The 24,757-nt window shown below is 39.2% G+C and overlaps 2 protein-coding genes across 5 annotated transcripts; both read right to left on the minus strand.

The window, feature by feature from the left end:
- Positions 1–823: 823 nt before the first annotated feature.
- Positions 824–18,552, minus strand: lsr (lipolysis stimulated lipoprotein receptor). Of its 3 annotated transcripts, XM_040118789.1 has the most exons (12): positions 18,471–18,552; positions 18,312–18,393; positions 16,206–16,535; positions 15,359–15,478; positions 14,972–15,028; positions 12,798–12,944; positions 11,482–11,685; positions 11,234–11,290; positions 8,428–8,544; positions 7,327–7,624; positions 3,655–4,123; positions 824–1,879 (listed from the first exon to the last, which is right to left on the minus strand). In XM_040118789.1, the coding sequence occupies exons 2-12, from the start codon at positions 18,349–18,351 to the stop codon at positions 1,844–1,846; spliced, it is 1,875 nt and encodes a 624-aa protein (XP_039974723.1). In that variant the 5' UTR covers positions 18,352–18,393; positions 18,471–18,552; the 3' UTR covers positions 824–1,843. The 3 variants fall into 3 exon arrangements, with proteins under 3 accessions (XP_039974723.1, XP_039974721.1, XP_039974724.1); XM_040118787.1 differs by having other exon boundaries at positions 18,312–18,534; XM_040118790.1 differs by lacking the exon at positions 14,972–15,028 and having other exon boundaries at positions 18,312–18,532.
- An 884-nt stretch (positions 18,553–19,436) lies between these two features.
- Positions 19,437–23,853, minus strand: LOC120783747. 2 transcript variants are annotated; one of them, XM_040116936.1, is made up of 8 exons: positions 23,358–23,851; positions 22,874–22,904; positions 22,154–22,707; positions 21,373–21,432; positions 20,749–21,009; positions 20,137–20,187; positions 19,933–19,970; positions 19,437–19,619 (listed from the first exon to the last, which is right to left on the minus strand). In XM_040116936.1, exons 1-8 carry the CDS (start codon positions 23,416–23,418, stop codon positions 19,614–19,616), a joined length of 1,062 nt encoding a protein of 353 aa, XP_039972870.1. In that variant the 5' UTR covers positions 23,419–23,851; the 3' UTR covers positions 19,437–19,613. The 2 variants fall into 2 exon arrangements, with proteins under 2 accessions (XP_039972870.1, XP_039972869.1); XM_040116935.1 differs by having other exon boundaries at positions 19,437–19,970; positions 23,358–23,853.
- Between the last annotated feature and the right edge of the window lie 904 nt (positions 23,854–24,757).

The raw sequence follows: 24,757 nt of genomic DNA on the forward strand, positions 1-24,757 counted from the left end.
ATTTCGGCGCTTGAAGTTGCCATTCTGACACAACCTCTCAAAATGTGACAGCTGCCAACTTGTTTAATGAGCTGAACGTTTTATTGGCTCAAGTCCGATGGGTTTGGTTTCTTGTTTTCTTATTGACTAATAATATGGCAACACAGGTTAAAACTTAAATTCACTTGTGCAACGTAACAAAACACATAACTGTTACATCTGACCTTGTGTAGTAATGGGGAGGTGATTGGCACAAACCTCTGTCCCTGTAAGAGCAGACACCTCAGGGTGTCGACTGACGTACAGCAGGAGGAACGTACAGTGTGAGGAGGAAGACTGCCGCCACCAAGTGGATACACAAACTGATGGAAGGCAGAACCTCTGAAACAGACAACAGCGGGAACTCTAAAAACACTACAGTGTCATATGCTATAATTAAATTCTGACTGTTAGTTGAGCAACTTGGCATAAAAGATTTTTCATGTATCCTTACCTGAGCCCCCTTTAAAGGACGAACACCGATACTTGTCCTGCTGCTTCATATGTCATACACCCATAGTTGTAGTAATTACAACCAGTTAATATTAAACTTACTGTTACATCCTGTGTGTATGTAGGCCTAATCTGAGTGGACAAACTAATGACATGCAATAAGGGCAGTGGAAACACTAGCAAAAACATTTGTAAAACATGATGTAGTACAACACCTCTGCGATAAATCCCACCTTAGCAAAGTTTAAATTTCAGTTTATGATGAGACCGTCATAGGGGCGTCAAGTAAACTCGACTAAACAGCTCTTTTTGTAGCTGTAATTTATGATATTTGAATATAATGGAACCAAAAACAAACAGTGTTGAAGACTAAAACAGAGGAACAGAAATCTTAAGTTAATACTAAACTGCCTACAATAAACAATCAGAACTACCTCTGTTTCTTAATGAATCAGTACAGAAAGTTGTTTTTTGTATTAAACATTATACTGCTCCAATGAACAACTCTTACAGTCACAAGATGCAGAGAAACAACAGCAGAAGATCTATAACATCCTTACTTCTGCTAACCGAAATACAGTGCACTGTACCATGACGTTCCAGACCAACATGATGGTGTCACCTAGTGGTAAAACTCTGCAAGTCAAATACAGTAAATAGCCTGGCAAGACCTTTATTGTAAAATTAGGTTTCATCACAATTAATATTTGAATATTACGTGCATACTACTGCTTGGCTGTACAATATAGTGTAGGTTAAAACTGAATTTCTATGTTAAAAAAAAGAATTAAAATAAACACTTTTTTTATGAGACAATTTTGTTCACCAGGTTTCTAAATACACTAAAGGAGCACACTCTAACACAACTAAAAGCAACAGGTTTTCTTATAAAAAAAAGTTTTTTCACAAGCAAAAAGCAAAGCAAAACAAATACAAACACAAAAACCCAGAAACCCTTACAAATTTAAAACTGTACCTGTATCAGCTAAGTCAAACTGTGAAAGTCTAAAGCACTGCCGAAGCTGAAATAAATCCGAACATGTTTACATGTTAAGATGAACAACCTTTACACAGAATTTTGCATCAACTTGACTTTCAAATCTACCTGTGAAATTCTGTACAATCTAAGGCACATGTGGCAGCCACAATCTTTTATACATGAAAAAGGCACATCGAATTTCATCTCCGCACCTCTTCGCTGTTAGAGAAGTATACATACACATTCAGCATCAATTAGTATTTGTAAATTATGCCATGTAAAAATCAGCACAGCAAATTAGCAGTGTGACTAATATTTACAGTCTTTGTAAATCAACTGGTCGTGTTAAGATGGATCAAAGCCTTGTTATTGGACAGCTTGTTCACATCACGGTTACACAACCAGGCTCTCCCGACTCACGGCCCCATTCTGTAAGATAAGAGAAATGTCCAGTTAAAAGTGAACTGAGGAAAAACCAAACATAAATTCAATGTAATCCCATTTTAGGTGCCTCAATGAGACTTTAGGGATGAGGCTGGCAATATTATGTAGTTTTTTTATTGTCAAATCCCATGAAAAAAACCAAAGCAATAATGACTTTGTTCATCTTTCGATACATTGACTTGCGTTCCCTGTCTGTGTCACTCGGTCCCAAGCTCATTCCCTCCTACTGAAGATGTAAATCTTAGAAACAGGTCATAAATATATCACTTCATTTCTTAAAAAAAGGCAAACATTTGCTGAAACAGCTGTAGCTTTTAACAAATGTTACTCAAACTCAGAGTGCATTTTTGGGGTCTATTTTCAGCCACAGATGAATACATCGTTGGTGCACAACCATCAGTGAGCACTTTCTTAGGATCGCCTATTGTATGCACCTGCTTTTTCATGCAATTACCCAATCGGCCAATCATGTGGCAGCAGCACAGATTTTCACACACAACAGTCTCTAGAGTTTACCCAGAAAACAAAAAACAACTGGTGAGAGGCAGCTCTACGTACAGAATCATCCTGATTGATGAGAGAGGTCAGAGGCAAATGGCCAGACTGGCTGTACCTGACTGAAAGGCTACGGGAAATCAGATAACCGCTCTTTAAAACTGCGGTGAGCAGAAAAGCATCTCAGAATGCGCAACACATCGAACCCGGAGGGGAAGGGGCTACAACAGCAGAAGAACACATCAGGTTCCACTCCTGTCAGCAAAACTAGACGGCCGGCGACTGGAAAAACGTAGCCTGGTCTAATGAAGATTTCTGCTGAGGCAGATGATAGGATCAGAATTTGGCATCAACAGCATGAATCCATGGACAACACCTGCCTTGTGTCAACAGTCCAGGCTGGTGATGGTGGTGTAATGGCGTGGGGAATGTTTTCTTAGCATACTTTGGGCCCCTTAATACCAATCAGTAATGGTCTGAATGCCGCAGCCTCTCTGAGTCTTGTTGCTGACCACGTGCATCTCTTTATGGTCGAAGTCTACCATCTTCTAATGACTTCTTCCTGCATTATAATGCACCATGACACAAAGCAAAAGTCGTCTTAAACCGGTTTCATGAACGTGACAGTGAGTTGAGTGAACTTCAGTGGCAATCCCAGTCATTAAACTTCTGGGATGCAGTAGAGCGGGAGATCGGCAGCGTGAATGTGCAGCCGACAAATCTGCAGAAATGATGTGACGCATGATCACGTCAACATGGGGCAGAATCTCAAAGGAAAGTCTCCAACATCCAGTGGAATCCATGCCGCAAAGGACCGATGCTGTTCTGAGAGCAAACGGAGGCCCTACCCAGTATTAGTACGGTGTTCCTAATAAAGTACTTGGTGATTTCAAAATAAAGTTTATTAAGTATTTACAGTGTATGTTGGATTGACTGGAAATAAACTACAGTGCCCATGTTCATGATAACAAAGGAACATTTCAGCCAGTACAATGGTGTGGCTTACTGATGTTTTTTTTTTTTTTTTAAATAGTTTTAGGACAATAATGAAGCAATACTTGTGAATAGGATCAATTCATTGCTGCTTGTTGTCTTTACATAGGATTTTTTGACAATAAGGAAAATAAAGAATATCAAGGATCTGTCTCATCACAGAAGTCATACAGTAGAGTCCTACTTCATAACGATCGTAAATTTTTTAGACTCCTACTTAATTTCATTTTCAAACTGCGTATATGAATGCACAGGGTTCTGGTGTGACTCACCTTGCGGAGGTTGCTTTTCTTAGAAGATGTAACACTTTCATCTTCACTGTATGGTGGTGGTTGAGGAGGCGGGTAGTTATCACGGCGACCAGGGTATCCAGAGGGTGGGCTCAGAGGAAGAGGTGGGGCCCCTCGAGGTGCTCTCCCCCAATCCGAGCAGGCACTCTCGCTGTCCAGGTGCTCCCGGCTGCGTGCCCGCTGCTGCTCGCCCATCCTCTTCCTCTCCAAAGCTTCTCGCAAGAAGCTGTCATCATAATCAACTCGCCCGCCCCTGGCAGCGCCGCCATGCCGGCGATCCTTCTCCAGGTCCATCAGATCGTCGCGGCTGCGGCTGCGTCTCCCTGACAGGCCACCGTAGGCTTCTCCCTCTCTTCTCCGACGATCGTCAGGGGAATAATCACGACGCCTGCGGTCGTCATTGACGCGATCGTACCCGCTGCGGGCACTGCTGCTCCACTCATCGTCTGAGCTAAAGAGACAAGGCAGCATATTTAGAGGAAACATAAAAAATACGAGGGCCGTTGTTCTGTCATTGAGTTTAAATTCAAGTTCAAGTTAATCTTAAACTTCACTGCTGTGTCCTCATATCCTGTTTATACCATAGCGCTTGTTTATCTTATAACCAGGCAATGCATCTTGTAGAAGTCACCGGGTTTAAGTTACACATTGCACACTATACACCTGAAGTTTAAGGCCACTAAATGCCATGTATAGTGTCCAGCTATAAATAAGACAGTTGAAAAAACTACAATCACTGACAATCACCAGGTGTAAATTCTCAGTAGTTTTCATTAACTGAGTGTCCTGAGTGACAATTAGTGAATTAATAAGCAGGGAAATCAATTTGAAAAATAGACACAAATTTTACTACGTCGTAGGGGACATGAGAAAACTAAGAGCATCATAAATACCCATATTTTGCCACGTTTGATTGAATCACCTGTGTTGGGCATTAAAACAGCACAGTGCAGAGGCACTTGTGGAAATATGAGGCTTGGTTTAGGGGAACTTAAGATGCGGCTCAGCTGAATCTTTGATCATATTGACAGTGTAATGTAGCTGACAGCAGGTTAAACCACCAAATTTACCACTATGTTTTCACATTTTCCTTTGGGAAGCCCCACCCAGTGCATGACATTAACTGAAAGCTCGTTCTTCTTTCTGAGAAATCTTCGGATTTTTTTTGTTTTTTTTTAATTTATAGCATATAGGAACATGTACAAAATATATTAGTCTCAAAAAAGAAAAAAGACGATTTGTACCAGATTTAGCCACTAGCTAATTTCCATTGCAGTCCTTGGGCAGGTGAAATGAGATCCACCTTAACTCTTGTATTTCTTTTTTACATTTTTCTTATTGAAGGTTCCACTTTTAAATTTACAGTGCATTCCCTACAGAAATGGTAGAATGGCTCAAAACTATTTACAAAATTAAAGGCATTGTATAAAATATGTAAAAAATAATGAGGACAAGCGACAGCTTGACCTTATTCTCTATTTAGGTCTTATCCATATCTGACTACTGAAGATATATTAATATTATCTCTTATGTTCATATTTTTCCCTCTAAAGTAAATAATCTGGCAGATGTTGCCATGTTGCTGCTCATATCATTTGTTCAAAGTTATATGAAAAAAGGTCATCCCTTAAAAAGATCGTGTTCACAAACATAACTAGCAGAACACGAATACTTTTTATTTTCTACAAGTCTATGGACATAAACAAGCGAATGAAAAACAAGAGAAGTCGAGGTTCATGCTCCAGAGTTTCTGAGTCACCTGCTGTAGATGAGGTATTGCTGGTTAAAAAATGTAGGTCCTGTTCTGAGAAGTCAAGTCCATGTTTAACTGAAACTGCAAACCACAAGCTAGATCACTGCGGTGAAAAGAAAAATAAAACTACAGGCGTTCTCTTATCTCATCTTTAGGCACAGAATAAACTAGAAATTAAACCTGTTATCTCATTTCGGGGAAAACTACACATGCACACACGAACTCGTAATTGTGTTGTAGATGTGAAATGTTTTTTTTTTCCCCAATTTAAAATGAAATCTACAACACATTAAAGTGAATGGGTCTGAATACCTTCTGAAGCCACTGTCTATACACACACACACACACACACACACACACACACACACACACACACACACACACACACACACACACACACACACACACACACACACACACACACACACACACACACACACACACACTTACAGTATAAATATACTATAAATGCATAAAAAGTAAAATAAAATATCCATACATAAATACAAAAGCCAAAAAAAAAAAAAAAAAAAAAAAAACTAGTGCAGGGTACTGTCTCCAATGTTCCAAATTAGTACTGAATAAACTGTACAGTAAGGTGCATCTATGTTATTATGATAACATTTGTGATGCTACGATAAGGAGGTCAAGGCTATAGCCCGACCGATACTGGATTTTTGAGGCTGATACCAATAACAATAACAATATTTGATAGTTTCATAATTTTTTTTGACAACAACTTGTGACCAAACCCTTTTTGCTAAAGATATGTTTACATTTGTTCTTAGAATAACTGCGATCAAGATATGTACTGAAAAAGGTACATCTTGCAGTTGACAAATAAACCCAGCTGTGCTTCTGGTGGACCAACTATGTAAACACGCTCTGTGTAACCACAGTCAGGGTCCAAAAAGTACAAAAAAAATGGTTCTTTCAATTCAGTTCTCAGTTTCTAAGCAGAGAGGAATAGTTACTTTTTTCTCCCATTTACGTATTTTATTTTCTGAGCACAAGGGAATAATTGGAATTTAGCTCCCTGTGCTTAGAAACTGGAACTAAATAAATGGATAAATGGATCTTTATCTAACTCTCTTAACTGCACAACATTGTTGTAAATCCCTCACTTTAGCCTGACGAAAATCACCTGTTCTTTAGGAGCTGCGCGTCCGTGAGATTTCATCATTTGCATAGTAACCGTCCCTAAAAAATTGTTATAAGTCTACGTGTTAAGGTCCGTTTGTGGAAGGGTTTAACCCGAGGTCAGAGGTTAAATAACGTCTTTCTAAAGTGAAGCAGTCCATGACTAATATGACTGGTGGCCACGTGACAGTATTAAAGGCGTTGGACGGGAGAATATTGCCTCCATTATGTTACACTTTTGGATGCAGCAGAGCATGATACTGGACACCGACCTACATAAAGACCCCGATGCAGCTGCGGAAGTAAGGCGACTTTTCCAACAACTACTGAACTGTAGTATTTTTTAAACTCGAATTAAAATAATTTTGGTATCATATTTAAACTCCAAATTCAGTCAGATTAAGGCATTATGATTTCAGGTCAAATGAGAATTTTCTAAATGACCTTTGCGACATGTCTGGACCACTTGTAAATTTCTTTCATACTGGCAAGGAAATGATGAATGCCACAAATTCTCATGAATCACTTGTACGTGCCACTTAAAAACAAGTCTGTTTACACGAGTTGTTCTTGCCTGAGGCCCAATTTGCTTTAAACATAACTGCAGTACTAAATAAATGGAGCAGTCTGATACAATTGGATGTGCAAACCTCTTCTTTGTACCAGCAGATACCCCTCAAATTATTGTTAAACTCGCTGAATTACCTTTTGTATCATTTATCATATTTAATGAAAAATGTGATTAGGGAAATAAGACTCACCCTCTCCTTCCTCTGCGCTCATCTGGGTGCCGGTGGGGTGGGAAGTTGTCTCGGTCATAGCGGCGTCCAATGTCGTCGAGGTTGTCCATAGAGCGGGCGCGTGCACGATCCCCCATGTAGCCTCCACCACGGCGTGGGTAGTCATCGCGACGGCGGCCTTGCTGCGAAACACTGCTGATGGTGCTCATAGCTTCATCCCGGTCATAGACCGTCGCCAAAGGCGGCGGCTGGGAACGACCCCCGCGCCCTCGAGGCTCCAGGCTATCGTGCAGAGAACTGACTTCACTCATATTGTCCACTGAGGGAAGAAAACAGAGAAGAAGAGATCGTAAGTAGGATAGAATAAATAAAATGGTGTCTGGTTGAAGGACACACAGGCCTCAAATGAATGTTAAGTTTTGTATTCTAATTTATACAGTACATTATCATTTCTTTATAAAATACAATGTATATTTGCACATTGCTAAAAACTTTGGTCAATTTACACCTGATTTCAATTGTGAAGAAAAACACAGTAATATTCTGCAATAATTTACAGTTAAAGTTTTTGCCAGTGACCTGTTCGTTCTTCTGCTAGTATGTTCTCCTTTGATCACAGTCATTTGTAGCTACAAATCACTATAAGGTCTGGATAACAATAACCAAAATTGAAACTTCTACTGGCTACTGATGAAATGACAATCCATTTCAGTAAAAGTGAAACAGTTATCTGTCTTAATATCAGTGTAAACATAACATTTACAGTTAATTATGGTTTTCCCCATTGCAATCAACCAAAATGGAAAACAGTTCAATGTGTGTAATTAACCTGATTGTTTTATATATAATTTTGCATATGCAAAACTGTAGTATATTTTGTTATCGGAAAAATATTCTTATTAATGTTGTGGTTTTAACCATTATCACTAGGGTTGGGGTACGATAGCATTTTTCAGCAGCATTCATTAACCCTTCATGAACCCATCTCTAATTATCGCCCCGCTCTAGTCGTGACAACTAGCACCTTTTACCAGGTGTTGATTTCCTTTTTCCCCACAGTAGTCTGCAGCACAGTTGACATGTAACTGTGACCAGAATAGCATGAAGTGATCAGTCACTCACAGCGGTTGTAGTTGGCAGGTCTTGATGGGTCCAAATTGGCCAGCTCCCTCTCCATATAGTAAATGGCACGCGTGGCGTTCCCATCAGGGTCCACCTGGATACGATACCCACTCCGAGCTGGAGAGTGGAGGAGAAAGGGAGGGGGGGCAAATTTCAGTTTCTGCAACCTCATGCAAATACACTGAATCACTGGGCTTCATGCAAGAACATTTTAATTTTCTTATCCTAAGCCTGTTTTGCTCATACGAGGGTTCCAAGTAAGATTCACCAAACTGGACTTTTACACACCAAACTCACCCGTCCCTGGACTGAACCCCAAGTCCATCCGGGGTAAGACAGCAGAACAGGTCAACAACTTCAAATATCTTGGACCCACTTTAGACAATAAACTCAGCTTTGATCCAACACATCACTGATATCCATAAGCGATCCCAGCAAAGACTCCACGTCATCCGCAAACTAAGAGCACTTTCCAATGTGTAATGTGAAATATGAATGTCATTTACTATTGTGGCAGCTCTGTCATTCAACATGTTGCGACCCTGTCTACTCCCCCACACCAAACCTCTCAGACACGAATGACAGAGCTGCCACAAGATGAGATTTCATCATTTGCATAGTAACCGTCCCTAAAATATTGTTATAAGTCTACGTGTTAAGGTCCGTTTGTGGAATGGTTTAACCCGAGGTTAGAGGTTAAATAACGTCTTTCTAAAGTGAAGCAGTCCATGACTAATATGACTGGTGGCCACGTGACAGTATTAAAGGCGTTGGACGGGAGAATATTGCCTTCATTATGTTACACTTTTGGATGAAGCAGAGCATGATACTGGAAAGTAAGGCGACTTTTCCAACAACTACTGAACTGTAGTATTTTTTAAACTCGAATTAAAATAATTTTGGTATCATATTTAAACTCCAAATTCAGTCAGATTAAGGCATTATGATTTCAGGTCAAATGAGAATTTTCTAAATGACCTTTGCGACATGTCTGGACCACTTGTAAATTTCTTTCATACTGGCAAGGAAATGATGAATGCCACAAATTCTCATGAATCACTTGTACGTGCCACTTAAAAACAAGTCTGTTCACACAAGTTGTTGTTGCCTGAGGCCCAGTGTGCTTTAAACATAACCGCAGTACGAGGAGCACCTGCAAACTCAAGTCACAGCTCCCTTTAAGTTAATAAGCAAATTCACACCATCTACAGGTCGCCCTCACAGAAACTACCCACAGGAAGGAAATGAGGGATATATTGTATAGAGCATAGTGGCCAGTGATCATCATCTAATCACAGTCATGTGTGTCCAAATATCCCTATCCCAAGGAAAAAGAAAAGAAAACATTAATATGAAGAGACATAAAAGTGTAATTTCAAAGGAGTTTTACTCAAACTTTCAATGAATGGGTTAAAAAAGAGAGAGAAAACCCTCATTTCATTACTGAAGTACTAAGGTGGGTGCTATAGGATAACAACACTAGGGGGCAATAAGAGTAATTAAAAAGCATATACAGTTAGGTACATAAGTATTTGGATAGTGACACAATTTTCATACATTTGCTTCTGTACACAACCAGGATGGATCTGAAACAAATCCATCAATTGAAGTGTAAACTTTAATTCAAGGGTTTAAAAAAACAAACAAACAAAATAACACTTACTGTTTAGGAATAAAAGCCATTTTTATACCTAGTTCCTCAATTTTCAGAGGCTCAAAAGTAATGGGACAAACCAACATAATAATAATAAATATGAGGATTATTTTTAATACTTTGCAGTCAATGACTGCATGAAGCCTGGAACCCACTGACATCACCAAATGCTGAGTTTCCTCCCTTGAGGTGCTTTCCGAGACCTTTACTGCAGCCTCCTTCAGTGGCTGCTTGATTGCGGGTCTCAGTTTTGTCCTCAGGAAGTTAAAAACATGCTCACTTGGGTTGCGGTCGGGTGTCTTCCATGGTACTCCTGAGCTCACGAGTGCAAAAATTATATTTAAGAATGCACCCAAATGTTGATTTGGCCACTCCCCAAGTATCTGCTCTCTGCCAGACTTTTGTTTGTTTTTCCTCACTATAAAGATGGCCTCCTGAGAGTTCCCATGAACAGCTACTGAATGCACTTGGAATCAACTCCAGGCCTTTTATCTGCTTAATTTGTCATGAAATAACGAGGGAACAGGCCACAACGGGCCATGAAACTGATTGTCAGTCAACTGTCCAATTACTTTTGAGCCTATGAAAATGAGGATCTATGTATAAAAATGGCTGTAATTCCTAAACAGTTAATGGGATATTTTTGTTAAAACCCTTGAATTAAAGCTGAAAGTCTACACTTGAATCACATCTTGATAGCTTGCACAGAGGCAAAATTGCAAAAAATTGTGTAACTGTCCAAGAACTGTAACTAACTGTATAAAGTATCATCATAAATAGATAGATCCTAAGTGGAATCAGAGAAAATACCTTGGTTGGAATTATATTTGAACATAATCACATTATATTTTGATTATAACCAAACAACAAAGAATATCAGTATCAATATCATCTCACTTAATCTAAATGTTGTAAGTTTCCTTTAAAAAAAAAAAAAGCTGAGAAGTTTAACTATTGAGTGCAACTCATTTCAAGATAATTAGTAGAGGAAAAGCCCACTGGAAACACCTGAAATCATATCTCCATTATGTCATTTGAATTTTCTTTAAGACGTGGGTTTGTTGTGCCAGTGACAGGACAAATACCCCACCCACATAAATACCAGAAAGCATTTAGGGGTTGTTTTTTTTTTTTTTTTTTCCATTTACTCACTGTGGTCCCCTCCACTGTCTTGGTCGTGCAGCAAAGGGACCTGGGAGCCCTGTCCAACTGCACAAACACAGAAAAAAAAAAAAAAAAAGGAGCAAAATTCAAATTAGGTGAGGGATTTTATGAAATCTTTATTTTTTGTTGACTGGTCATACCAACACATGATGAGAGCTGCTACAGAAAGGACATTATAAGATCTTCAATGAAGACTAAGGTCACACTAGCCTTGTTTGAATGTCAGTCATTCTCACCTGAGCTCGAGCCATCATATTCACGACTGTACCCATTCTGGGGAGGTGGGGGTCCAGCTCCATTGGGTAGAGGAAGTAGGGGCACAGCTGGCTGGTTTATTAGTTGGCCACTGTATGCTGGCTGAGCATAGATACTGGGAGCATAGAGGGTGGGAGCATAATGACTGGGCACACCTTTCTTCACTGCTTTTCCTGCCTCGTACACTGTGACATAATGGTAGAAGTTAGTTGCAGTGGAGAGAAAAGCAAAAACACGACTGTGTGGAACAGCAGAAATACCTCATAGATCTGCAGTAAGAGAAATGAACACACAGCAACTGCGCTGAAAGCCAATAAAATTTAGGGGAAAACTTAACAGACCAACAAATATAAGCCGTAAAACCACATCTTGTCATTTTAAATTATGTTTTTGTAGGGATTAAGCAAAACATAATGTTATTTAGTGAGCTTTAGCGATGCTTTTTTTTTTTCCTCACCACTGGACAGAGACAAGGGGTGGGTACCGCTTGAAATTCAAACTGCATATTCACACTGCACCAAGACCTTAATTTGGTTAACTCGGTCGCGTTAAGTATCACTGCGAGGCCATGGACACATAAACATGTCTCAGCCAGAGAATAAATCAACCATCATGTCTGTGCTTGATTATGCAGATATCCTGTACTCTCATGCAGCTGGCTCTACATTAAAAAAAAGCTAGATGCAGCTTACACCTGTGCCTTGCGTTTCATTAAATGAGATAAATATCGTTTCATCACTGTGTACTATATAGAAAAGTAGGTTGGTCCTCACTAGCAACAAGAAGAGAACTACATGCTATCATTTTTGTTTATAAATGTATATCTTTAAAGCTGTCTCATGAATTTAATCTCATGATAATAATCGTAATCTTCATCTCAGGTGACTTTAAACTTTAAACTTCGTACCTTATATTTTTAATTTAAAACAACCAAGTAAGTGGAACTGACTAACAAGACAGTTGGAAAGTATGTTCTAATCCATCTCTTGGGTTTACTTGTTTAAAGCCGTAACAGATACTAATCTGAAGACTATAAACATGTTTTTGTTCTCTACAAAACTAAGAAAACAAGCCAAAAATCATAAATGTATATGTCTCAGTGCAAGCAACCATAAATAAAATGCAGTGTAAATTAGTGGTAAAATTAGAATTTAAATTAGGAACTGATCTGATCACAGGATAAGTAAAGAGGAGTTTGAGTCTGACCAGCCATTTTTTCACACTAAAAGAAGTACTGAAGTTTGATACTCCGCCCTAGGTTACACGCAGTAAAAGAAAGACTACAAGTAGTACTTACATGCTCGTGGGCAGCAGCAGCGGTTGGGGCAGCAGGGGCAGCTGATGTAGCAGCAGCAGGTATGTGGACAGCACTGGCACCAGCAGATCCCAATCAGGAGCAGCAGCAACAGGAAGCCCAAAACCACCAATACAACCAGGAGCCAGTCTGTGCGGACCAGCAAGGGATGTATTAGATACATTTGTATCAAAGATTTACATTTTGTTTTGCTCCTTTAACAGGTAACACAAGTCCAGAAAATAAAAAGGCCTTTTTTCCCCACAGTTCTTTCATATTCATACATTTAAGGGACATAAACTTACTAAGCTTCTGTTTGTTCTCAGACCAGAACTACAGATTAGCTGTCTGCATGTGTATATTTGCTTTTGTGTAACTCCCTGGAGTAGAACAACAGAAATTCTGCTTTGGTGGGATTTCCTTTTTGAACAGGAAATTTCTAAGCAGTTTTATGCAAATGCAGAAAGTAGAAGACGTTTCTCCCTTGACGAAATCAGTCTAGACTCTCGTAGCATTAATCGAATCATAGCCCTGCTGCTTGCTGTTTACAAATGCAAACCATTTGTTTAAATCATTGGAAAAACATTAAATGACTGCTCAGATCAACAAAGCATTTTAGCTACAGTGGTAATTTGGGTATCTTAGAATTTTTTTTTTAAACCGGAAAAACCAGTTCATTCTTATAACTAAGGCATGACATCACTTTGCAAGTTATCTCAGGCAGCGCATGCCACTCAGAAAGGAAACAAAAACAGCAACAAGAGTGGAAGTATATTAAAATGAATCTACCATAATGGAAACTGAATCAGCAAAGCACAGAGGAAAACAAGACTAGGTCAAAACTTAGTATGTGGCTAGACCACCCTTTATCTGTTAGCCTCCCTCCTACTCTGTGTTCAAATATACAGTAAGTTATTACAGCTGAATTTCCAGTATAGCTGCTCTCATTTGCATGTTTTTCTGTTTTCTGTTGTTTTCGTTGCTTCTGAAGGGATTTTTCCATTGGCTTTTGGATCGTTGCAGAAAATAAGCTCTGTGACAAACAAAAGGTTATGATGCTTACACGTTTTGTTCAGCCAGATTTGAAGCCTAAATACAATCCCCAGAGTAAAGACCTAAAGGCTATACACGAACTACACCTCGGTCACAAGACTTCAACGACACCACCAAGCTTCCAAAATTGTAATTTGATTTAGCACACTTAACTCTTCAACAAAAGCCTTTCCTCTTAGAAAGTTAGTGATAGTTTGCAAGAGCACCAGTATAAACACAACAAGGCTGTGAAGGCAGACTGGTGAGTAGATTGGGTTTTGTGTTCACCGTGATGTTTAAAGTCACCGACAACCTCTGCAGTCTCATTTAGCCACTCGTCAGCAACTGCCTTTTTTAAGCTTAAAAAAAAAAAAAAAAAAAAACTTTTATAAATCGCAAGCGGGGTAATTACTTACATAATTTATGTTGTAAGTGATAACCACAGACCTATTTTCAGGCATCTAACCAAAAACCAATTCAAAAAACCCATCAACTTCATTCCATTTTGAAAGGGCAATGGCCAATGGCCGTCCAACACTCGGGATGGCCGACCAATGGTGTAACTTCATCACTCCGTCAAGCAGCAGTCAGTCACGGACATTCGCGTTTATAGGGCGGGCCCCGCTGTTGCAGTCCAGCCCAAAATTGTATTTGGCTGTGTAAACTGATAAGGAAATGTGTGCTGAATGTCCTTTTGTTGCAGCCGGGCAGCCACAGAAAATCTGCAAACACCACTGAAAGTCACACATGGTAGCTGAGCCATATTAAAGAAAGAGAGACGGAAACAGATAACAAGAGAGTGTTAGGTATAGGTAATGAAGGATGTGAGTGTAGTGTAACACAAGCATAAACTTGTCATTATATTGTTACATTTTTAACCCACAACAGGATGCTTTTAGCTTAAATTCAGGGGCCTTTTCTTAGTTGCTACTTTGTCTGTATTTGTGCACATGAAGTACAATCTTGGCCTGAAATCTGCTGAATGTCTAAGGTCTAAATAGTCTCGACAATCTGAGTGACCTCTAACAATGCAGTTCAGATGTTTGCCAATCGCATCTCCTCAACAACTAAACCTTACCCTCCCCTCATACCCATCTCGTGCAGAAGTAAAACAGGACTGAGCTATATCAAGGGGCTTGTACTACCTTCCATAACCAGTAAGTCAATGCCAGGCAGGAGGTCAGTAGTATTTGACTTTCTCTCTGTGAAAGAAAGATAAAGCCACAATTACTTTAAAGTGCCCCGTGGTTTCAGGCTAGTTTTACTGCTGGTGGCAATTATCTTCTATCTGAACTGCAAATCTGCTCACTGACTAATTCATCGGCAACTTGCAAAATCTGTCAGGCTAAGAGTACTTAAAACATTTGCTTTCAATTATCGTAAAACCTCATGTGTAACTGCATGTGCGTGAATTGGGGAAGGTGGGTGAAGAAAAGGGGAAGCCTGGACAGGAAAGGAAGCAGCAAACTGTGTGTATGCACTGTATACATCTGTCAGAATGTGACTGCACATGCCCACAAAAGGCAACTCACCGAGTACAATCAGCTCTGTATAGTCTTCACCATTTCCTGAGAGGTCTTGGGACGAGATCACAGAACAGACGTAGACACCACTGTCGCCCCATGCCGTCTGTGCGATATTCAGGTCAGCATCTGTAAAAATCAGCAGATAAACAGGTTAAATTCTTGGTCTGCAGTGGCAACCGTATTTTTATTCACGATTATTACAATCTTATAATAGTGGGATCTTATAATAATCCTTGTTAAGCTAAGTTACACTATTTTTGACATCTCAAACAAGAAATATATTATTGAAAGAAATATTTCTGCCCATTGTGAGTGAGTGTATTCTTCTACACTGGGGCATCTTTGCCTTCGAACTCCATTGCAGCCTTACTACATCTTTACAAGAATAAAATTATAGTACAAGTTTTGATCTGGTCTTGATCGAATCACTCTTGACTCAATGTTTTTTCTTAGTTTAGCTTTATTTTGTTAAAGTGAACAGTGATGAACAATGCACAGATCCTAGTAATGTGGTTACACTAATGAATTTTCTTTTTAACTGAGTTCTTTGCTTGATCCACATATATAAATGCCATTTTCCCCACATTTTTACAAGTGAAAATTGAAACAGTAATGTCTTTGTCAAAAGCTAGGCTGATTTGGTCAATCAACAGACAGAAGTATGGGTGTGTGGAATAAGTTCAGGTAAAGACAAAGACTGCTACGACTTCCTTAAAGCATTGCACAGTGGGGGGTTTGTGTGTGTGTGTGTGTGTGTGTGTGTGCGCAGGCTTGTGACAGGCTATGTAAAATGTAAAAGGCAGACTGATGTGATTGGGATAGGGTTTCAGAATGTAGGTTTTGAGCAACTCACTGTTCAGGATGCTGATCTTGCGGCCCTGGTACTCCGTGCCGAGGGTAACGGCATTGCCTTGCTTGGAGGCCACTATGCGCACCGTCCTCTGGCTGTCGGCACACTCGATGTTGGGGTCGTAGTTGGGGTTGTTCTGGGACAGGATGTTTTCCGCGCTGCTGGGATTCAGCGCAGCCTGGATGGGGTCCCGGCAATATGATTTGTACTTCCACGTGACAACAGGAGGCTGACTGGCGGTTGTCTGGTAGTTACAGGTGAGGGTGACGGGCTGGAAGAGGATGACAATGTACCTCTTGGTAGGGCACTGGACCGTGATGGCAAAGGTGGACTCTAGAAAGAAATTAAAAAGACTGAAGATTTATATGGATGAGACTGGGTGGTAGATGATGATGATTACTATTATTATTATTAGTATGATTATTATTATTAGGTTACTCATATTTTTAATATTGGGTAAATGCTTCTAATTTGTCTACAGTAACCTTAGGGAGTGGTACATGATAAACAATATTTCTTCACCAATACTAGTATCACCGAGAGTGGGTGTGATGAGTCATCTCAGACACGATCAGTGTTTTCAGCTTTTACAGCCACGGAGATTACATATTCACACTTGAGTTTCTCTGAGAAAACAGTAACAATTTATACCAGACTTTAGATAGACTTTCAAAACTTGCGGTTTTGGGCGTTTCATTGGGGTTGCTTGTTACTGTAGACAATACCAAAAAACTTGATTGTCTCCAGCCAAACATGTGTAACTGGAGATGCTCATTTGTAAGCTTAAGGGACATGGCTCTGATTTAACTAAACGTCCCTCTCATACAGTGACTTCTTCCATGTTGCTATTCTTAATTGTAAAGGCCCCTAAAGTCAAGTCAAGTCCACTGTATGTATACGGCGCCAATAATAACAGAAGTTATTCGAAGAAGACCATACGACTAAATGTGTGGTAAGTGTGGTTTGTAATAGGTTACAGTTAGCATTTACGTTTTCTAGCAAATTTAACAAAGAAACGCAAAGAAAAATTCTGAGTTTTGACATTTTTTTTAAATTAGAAAAAACCTCACTGTAATATGGCACCACACTGGAATAAACATAAATAATATCAGTGTGAGGGGGGGGGGGGGGATGCATATAATATTTGTTGATTGATTTCATTTTACACATTTTACATTACTGCATGCAACTTTTTTCTGCTACAAACAAGTATACAAATGTCAAAGACCTAAATTCATAGTGAGTGGGATTAGGAAAGAGCCCAACCAGAGGAAACTATTCATTGTTTTTGTTATAACAAGCTGTACATGCTTCAAGTGTCTTGTCTGGATCTCTTGCAGCTGTAGTTCATTAAATTATGTTCGTGAAGCCTATTGCGGGTTCTCTGATGCCTCGACGTTGACTGAACTTTCTGCCGCTTTGGAGGCCCTGGTTTGCGGAGCTGGCGAAAACCGAGCTGGGGGGATTGGGGGACGAGACACTGAGGGATGGCTCTTTTAAAATGTTCTGTCCACTCCCGGGGCACGTTTGCGCTCCGACCCGAACCTCCTCCCCACCCACCTCAAGCTCCGCTGCTGGTCGTCGCAAATGTCAAGGCGCTGCGGGAACGACAGAAAGCAGCGCCAGAACAAAAACAGCAGTGTGATGCCCGGTTCAGTGCCAGGATGGCCCATGGCGCATGAACGTTTCCGAGCAGCAAGTGTCCGTGTGTGTGTTTCTGACGGGAAAACGCCACCAGATTTGATCAAATGACAATAACAATGCTGTTAAAACACTTAATATACGCTTGACTTTTTTCTATAACCTTATAATTGCACGTTTTCTTCGAGGGTTTTGTCTGAATGTTTTGTTTTGTTGTTTTTTTTTTAAGTGTAGCTTTATTTTGAATCAATAAAAATGATGTCAAATATTCTAACTTCAATTCTAACTAAACGATCCCCCTGCATGAATGTAAACAGCCCGAAAACAGTGACTATAAGAAGAAAAAAAAAAACCCAAAAAAGTGTCAAAGTTTAGAGAGGCTCAAGTAACGAGAGAAGCAGTGTTCGTCAACGGGCTTTTCAGGGGAAGAGGGCCCACCCAAAAAAAAAAAAAAACAGGCGAACTTACCTGCTGCCATTAGAGCGGCGATTATCAAGGTCCAAAACATTTTGAAATCCCGTTTTTCTCGGTGTCTCAGTCGACGTGACTACTGCAAATTCAGCAAAACTTCAGGTTACGCATATTATAGAGCGCAAATCTACTTTCCCCTCAGCCAGCCAGCGTTACCTCCATTTTGTGCGTCCGTGTGCTGTAGGCGGGGGGGAGTACCTGAGCGCCCTACGTCACCTGCGCGGCCGACAGGTGAGCTCTGCCCGACGCGTTGCGAAAAGCGGGGCTGGGTAAATTGTCAGGGGTGTTTTTGTTGTTGTTGCTGTTGTTGTTGTTTTGTTTTGTTTTTTGTTAGTTTTTTTTGAGTGTGTGTCTGATGGACGGATGGATTTCACGACGTGGACCTGGTGGTGAGAGCGGGACAAGGTTTCTGAAGACCACAAAAAAAGCTCCCCTGTCAATTTATTTTCGTTCGCTAAGGTAGAAATTTGAACCGGGAGACGACAGGGTTTCACCTCCCCACCACTTGGTACAATCCAGACACTGATAAAGCTATCAGAGCACTGTTTGTTAATGGTTAACCCGTCCCGTGGGACCTCAAATGTGTGTGTGTGTGTGTGTGTGTGTGTGTGTGTGTGTGTGTGTGTGTGTGTGTGTGTGTGTGTGTGTGTGTGTGTGTGTGTGTGTGTGTGTGTGTGTGTGTGTGTGGAATAACCACGTAGGGCCGAATTCCTGATTTGCATATGCGTATATACGCATTTTTTCCATGGACTTTCCCGTCATTAAGCTAGCTACCACACACACAATCAGCAGTAAACAGAGAAGTTAAACTTCAGCAGCTGTCACATAAAAAAGATAATGCTTACACATTCATGCATAAATAATTATAATGCAATAATATGTATTTTTCTGCATAATGACTACTTTTTATTGGTTCTTAAAGGCCCACTTCTGCACTCTCACTTAAAAGCAGGATTCTAATTTTCAACAGAGTAATTCGACACAGTGGTAATGCTGTTTTTACTTAGGTCAAAGATCTGAGGACTTTTTCCACCACTGATTATTCATTTGCAACACTGTGGCCAGTGTCAGTGTTATAAATAATGACAGAACCATATGGTGTTTACAGCAGTTTTTATTTAAGACAATAGGTACACATGCTCATTGGGCCATTTATGAAGAAAATTTGATTGATTACCAGTTATTTTGGCAATGAAAATGAAAAGCACTTGATTAGATCTGAGTAAAAATGGCTTGGCAAAAGAATGGCCTGTGCTGTCTTCTTTTTGATCATGCCGTGTTCTTCATTCTTGACCATTTTTAATCCTGTTTCAAATGAACAAGAGAGAAAAAAGTGTGTCAAGTGTGAATCTATTTAATTAAAAATATTGGACCACTGGTCCACTCCTGTATTTTTTGGAATTGGTATTTGAAACTAATAATTTACATCAGTTAAGATTCAAGTTAGCCTGAGACTTTTTATAAACCCTGTTTCAGTAAGTATGAATGATTTTGTACTAGAATTGTTTACAGCGATGATAATGATAAACAGGCTCATTCAGGACTCATACGGAAAACTTTTTTTCAAATGAACATGTTGGAAGTTGTGTGATCAGTGACCATATTGACTCACACTTACTCTAATCACAAGTGCTGTGACCAATATCAAAAAGAAACCTGAAAAATGAAAACACATTGCTGTCATGTTGAGGCAAGGCCAAAAAATAAATAGATAAAAATGAAAAAATCTGGCTTTTGGCAATTGGACTACAATTTAAAGCTTTCATTATCTATGTTGGCGTGAAATTTGACATTCTGTGCTTGTGTTAAATACTGCACATACCACCACTGGGAATCAATGCAGTATGTCCACAGCCATTGGGCGGCTGTTCACCTAAAAAGGGAGAAAGAAATTAAAATAGCATCAGGAACTCCACAGAACCACCTGATTTGCATTTAATGTTTTAATGCATTAATACATTTTATTTGTCATAAATATACTGAAATTTAATGATTATTTCATGATGTCTCAAGCTGTTTGTATACTAATAAACTCTGTTTACCTAATAAAGTGGCAACTGAATGTATAATTTTGCAGGAGGTGAGCCACTTTAAAGATTGACAAACAAAGAAATCACATTAGTGTTATGAAATAAAAGTGAGCTATGCAAGAATTGTTAATAAGATTATCATTTTCTAACTAAACTTATGACAAGATCAGATTTGAGTCTTGGTGGTTTACAACAGGATCTTGGGGGAAACCCCGGTAACCGTTCTAATGACTAAAGGGAGGTGTAGTCAGGAGTTCTTGCACAGTGAGACATTGCCATTTTAACGCTGCTGAAACAACGGTTAAATCTTCTGCTGAATGTAACAAGCGACCAATAACAAAGTAAATAACAGTGAATGACCGATAACAGGAGATTCGTGTCCAATACATTCACGGCATACTTACAGACAGGTGAGATGTTTAGAATCTGTGATCCATCACTAGCTTCCACCTCCAATTTTCCTACGTCCTCTGAACAAGCGATGACGACGTTGGCTTGGAAACGGCACACATTACATGTCTTATGAGCAGGGGAAGAGATTGTAGGGCATTCTGGAAGTGTTTGATTGGGGTCTCTAGCGTACAGATGAGTGTCATTATGGTCATATATGGACATCAAATTTGGGCATTTCTCCTTTTCCATGCAGGTATAGCACTGAACTGCGGCTAAAAGAAAGAGAAAAAACTTGCTGAGTAACAGATGTAAACAGCTAAAGAGCTCCGTGGTGTAAATAGTGTGTAAATTTAAATTTCAGCGCAAGGGTTCTAATAAAAATCTTGCTATGATATTATTCAGAATTTATAAAAAAAAATCACTTTGGGTCTCCTGCAGGTTGAGTTACTATAATACATGAAAAATATCAAGCGGTTAAAAAAAACCTATGCATTATTGGGTAAAACAGTATTCAGAGTACACTATAAAAGGTCATTTAAGCTGCTATTAAAGACAAGAAAAGGAAAATGCAAATACATACAGGGATGCACTGTATAATAGGTGTGTGTGAAATATATCCACTTTTCACCACATACCAGCAAAGCACTCAGAAGCAGGAATAGTGAATAGAATGGATGCAACCGCCAGAAGGTACACTGGAAATACAGACAAAGAAAATTCATAAAAAATCTATTTTCTTCATGAAGTAGTAGTATTATTACCCGCTAAGGTGGCATTATTCAATGCATATCATAACTAATATACAGGAATACCATGAGAATTATACACTCAGTAGCCACTTTATTGGGTACACCTGTACAATCTAATGCAACCCAATACAACTCTTCTGTCATGAAATATTTATATTTATTATGATGCCTATAGTGTTCTTTTTTTTTTTTTTGAGTTTTTTAACACTTTCATAGAGGTGTTAATTATATTATACGTTTTAGTATTGCGGTCATAGTTTTTGTGGTTTACTGGACTGCATTATATTGAGATCTGTTTTTTATATTCTGCTCCTCTCAAGTGTGTAGATGCGAAGGACTAAAAATTAGAAACACTTCTCAATATAATGTAGTCCAGTTTTAACTATGACTTCAGTAATATATAGTTGAAATTACACACTTTCAAAAATGACAGCAAAATCTGACACTTATAGTCTTCATAAAGGTAGAATGAATGTCAGAGCTGTAGTATTTAAGTGCAATAGATTGTATGAGTGAACCTAATAAAGTGGCCACTGTGTGTATATTACTTAAATAATGTTGCATAGATGTATAATTATTCCATGTTATTTGCAATTAAAATGAGTCAAAATGTGCTGAACAAAAGCATTAAGGAAATTTAAAATCAATTAAATTGAAATTTAATTACCTTTCCAGTTCTTCCCTGCAGCTCTTAACCATGGGTGGCTGCTGTTTCTCACTTCTTCAAGAACCAGTGAGGGGTCTCTTGGTTCAACAGGGTTTCCTCCATTTTCCGTCTCATTGCTCATTATGTAATTATTTCCTCCATCCACCATTACATCCAGCTCTCCCCCCTTAATGGTTGTCGTTTTCGGTATAGTGTTTACAGGTCCCTCTTCTCGGCCTTCCCCTGATAGGGCTTTCAGAGTGGCTCGTGGTGAAAAGTTTTTCTTTGGAACTACAGCCGGAGTAGAGGGATTTAATAAAACTTCAGCAGTCTCAGGGTATGATTCAGGCTTTGTGTGGCCCAACAAGGAAATGATCTCTGAATTTGAGGCAGCAGAATGTCCCAAGACCGATGGGTGGGGCACGAACTCCCCTGCTATCCCAGGGCTCTCACTAATGTCCCGTTCCTCTTTAGAAATGGTTATCACGAAGCTACCTTTAGCTGCCACAGGCAAAGCATTTTCATCGTACTTATCACTAAACCTGTGCTTCATGTTTGAAGAGAGGCCAGCATCACTGTAATATAGACAGAAATAGAATTTTAAATGAATTACAAACAAATTATCATATTTCCGCTGCATTAATGCAAACAAATACAAATCAAATTGTCCCCAGCAATTCAGATTAATCTTATCTATATGTTTTAAGAGGACAATAAAAGAGAAAAGAGAGAGAAACATACCCGCTTTCCTGGGTGTGTATGCCCGGGCTACCTTCAAGTGTAAAACAAAATAAAGTTGAGTTACGAATAACAGTTTCCATTTGCAAAACAGGTACTTTTTCCGGTTTTTAGATTACATTAAATTGCAAACAAAAAAAATACTCTTAATGCTAACCAAAATTCCACCACAGTAATTATAGAAATCTACAGCTTGGTGATAATACTCCATAACAGTAAAAATGCCCGTCCCTGTAGGAATGTAATTGCAACAAAACTGTGTGCTTTTTTTTCAGCTGCAATAATATGAACAAAACAATTCCTTTCATCACTGAAATTAATAAAACATGTGATTTGATTAAAAGCTCCCAAGTGCGCAGACTAAGTTCCCTTCAAAGCCGGTTTGTGGGCCTTGAATGAATGAAGGGAGCACAGTAAAAAAGTGTTCTGACTTTCTGACTTAAAGCAACAAAATGATTTAAATGAAAATAAAAAAAACCAAACTTACTTTTTGGCCGAGGATGGAAAAAATCCTCCATTGGGTGGGTCATCGTGATCAAAATGCGCATCCAGGCACAGCAGATGAGTTGTTGTCTTCAAACAGCGATGGGCAATCCAGGAAATGAAATGCAGCTAGATAAAACCTTCCTTTGAAATAACTATACAACAAGATCTCCATCTGGTGGAGGACACTAATCAGTGTGCAAGACGTCCATTTCACTCAGGCTGATGTAATCTGACATATAAAGTAGCCTGAGAAGAGTCGTTCAATTTCTTTCTTTCTTCAGCCTTAATCATGTTAGTCCATTTTAATCAAGATTTTATCATTTGTAATTTTTTAAATAACAGTAGCGATGCATTAACATGTTTCATAATTTGTAACAAACCAGAAGAAAAAAAAAGGGAAAGAGAGGACCGGTCGGCACCTGTCATTAAAATGTGTCTTCATCAGCGGACTCCAAGTACAGATCCGATTATATAACGTTCCGCAAAGAATTTTTTTCAACACTTTTTATACTCAGTTGTGTACCCACCCACTGAATCATACCGTGTCATCGCTGGTGCCAGACTTCCTCTTTCTTCCACACAAGGCACTGATCTGGCCTGTTCCGGCTAATCACTTTCATTTTTGATCAGTTGTTTTCTCCGTATGTTGGTATGTAGCGTACATATGTATTTTTTCCGTCAAAAAGTGACTGTGAGAATAAGAATCAAACAGGAGTAGGAGCAAAAGAAAAATCCTCAGTCATTATGTGCCAAGAGGGCAGCAGAGAAACAAGAAACACCCTTAAAAAATCAGTTGTCGGTTTGCAAATTTCCTCTTGACTCATCATGAGTGATGATGACTTTGTTTCATTCAAATCTATTTCCAGACCTTAAATCAGTTCCTATTCTAAGGCGATTACTCTAACTGTTCTGCCAGGTAGGGGCATAACCAGGATTTTTCAATCTACAAAAAAAGTAGGAAAAGTTTTTTTAATAAGTCAATTATTTTAATATCCCTACATCACTGCAACAACAGTTCCTCATTTTGTCACAGGAGTGCATACAAAAAAAGGATAATAACACTTTACAAATAGGCAAGGAAGACTTTTTTTAAAATTTTACCATGTTTGTATTTCTGTACATTTTGTTTGCTGTCACTTTTTCAGACAGACTGTGACCAGTTGAGGGGTAAGCTCCAAAGAGTTACCTCTCAGAGGAGACCAGAATCAGGACTGTAATCAAAGGGGGTTCAAGAACAGGAGGTATTTCACTGAGGGTAATTTTTGGGCTTGAGCAGACAAAAGTGTGTGCTGGTTCATATGCTTAATTTTTCATATTTTATTCATTCAGTTAATAGTTAAATTATTTTTTCTATAAACTCCTTAGGTTGAAATGCTGTTTCCATCATCATTATCATCATCA

The sequence above is a fragment of the Xiphias gladius genome, chromosome 22, assembly GCF_016859285.1.
Source record: "Xiphias gladius isolate SHS-SW01 ecotype Sanya breed wild chromosome 22, ASM1685928v1, whole genome shotgun sequence".
Lineage (NCBI taxonomy): Eukaryota > Metazoa > Chordata > Actinopteri > Istiophoriformes > Xiphiidae > Xiphias > Xiphias gladius.

Excerpts from the sequence above, each read along its gene's own strand:
- lsr (XM_040118789.1), bottom strand. The coding sequence starts at position 18,351 with ATGTTTTGGACCTTGATAATCGCCGCTCTAATGGCAGCAG. Across the intron at positions 11,686-12,797 it reads CTGCTGCTGCCCACGAGCAT|TGTACGAGGCAGGAAAAGCA; the intron begins GTAAGTACTACT and ends ATTATGTCACAG. Across the intron at positions 8,545-11,233 it reads AGACAGTGGAGGGGACCACA|CTCGGAGTGGGTATCGTATC; the intron begins GTGAGTAAATGG and ends TCCACTCTCCAG.
- LOC120783747 (XM_040116935.1), bottom strand. The coding sequence starts at position 23,418 with ATGCGCATTTTGATCACGATGACCCACCCAATGGAGGATTTTTTCCAT. Across the intron at positions 22,905-23,357 it reads TTTCCATCCTCGGCCAAAAA|GTAGCCCGGGCATACACACC; the intron begins GTAAGTTTGGTT and ends TTACACTTGAAG. Across the intron at positions 21,010-21,372 it reads TGCTTCTGAGTGCTTTGCTG|CCGCAGTTCAGTGCTATACC; the intron begins GTATGTGGTGAA and ends TCTTTCTTTTAG.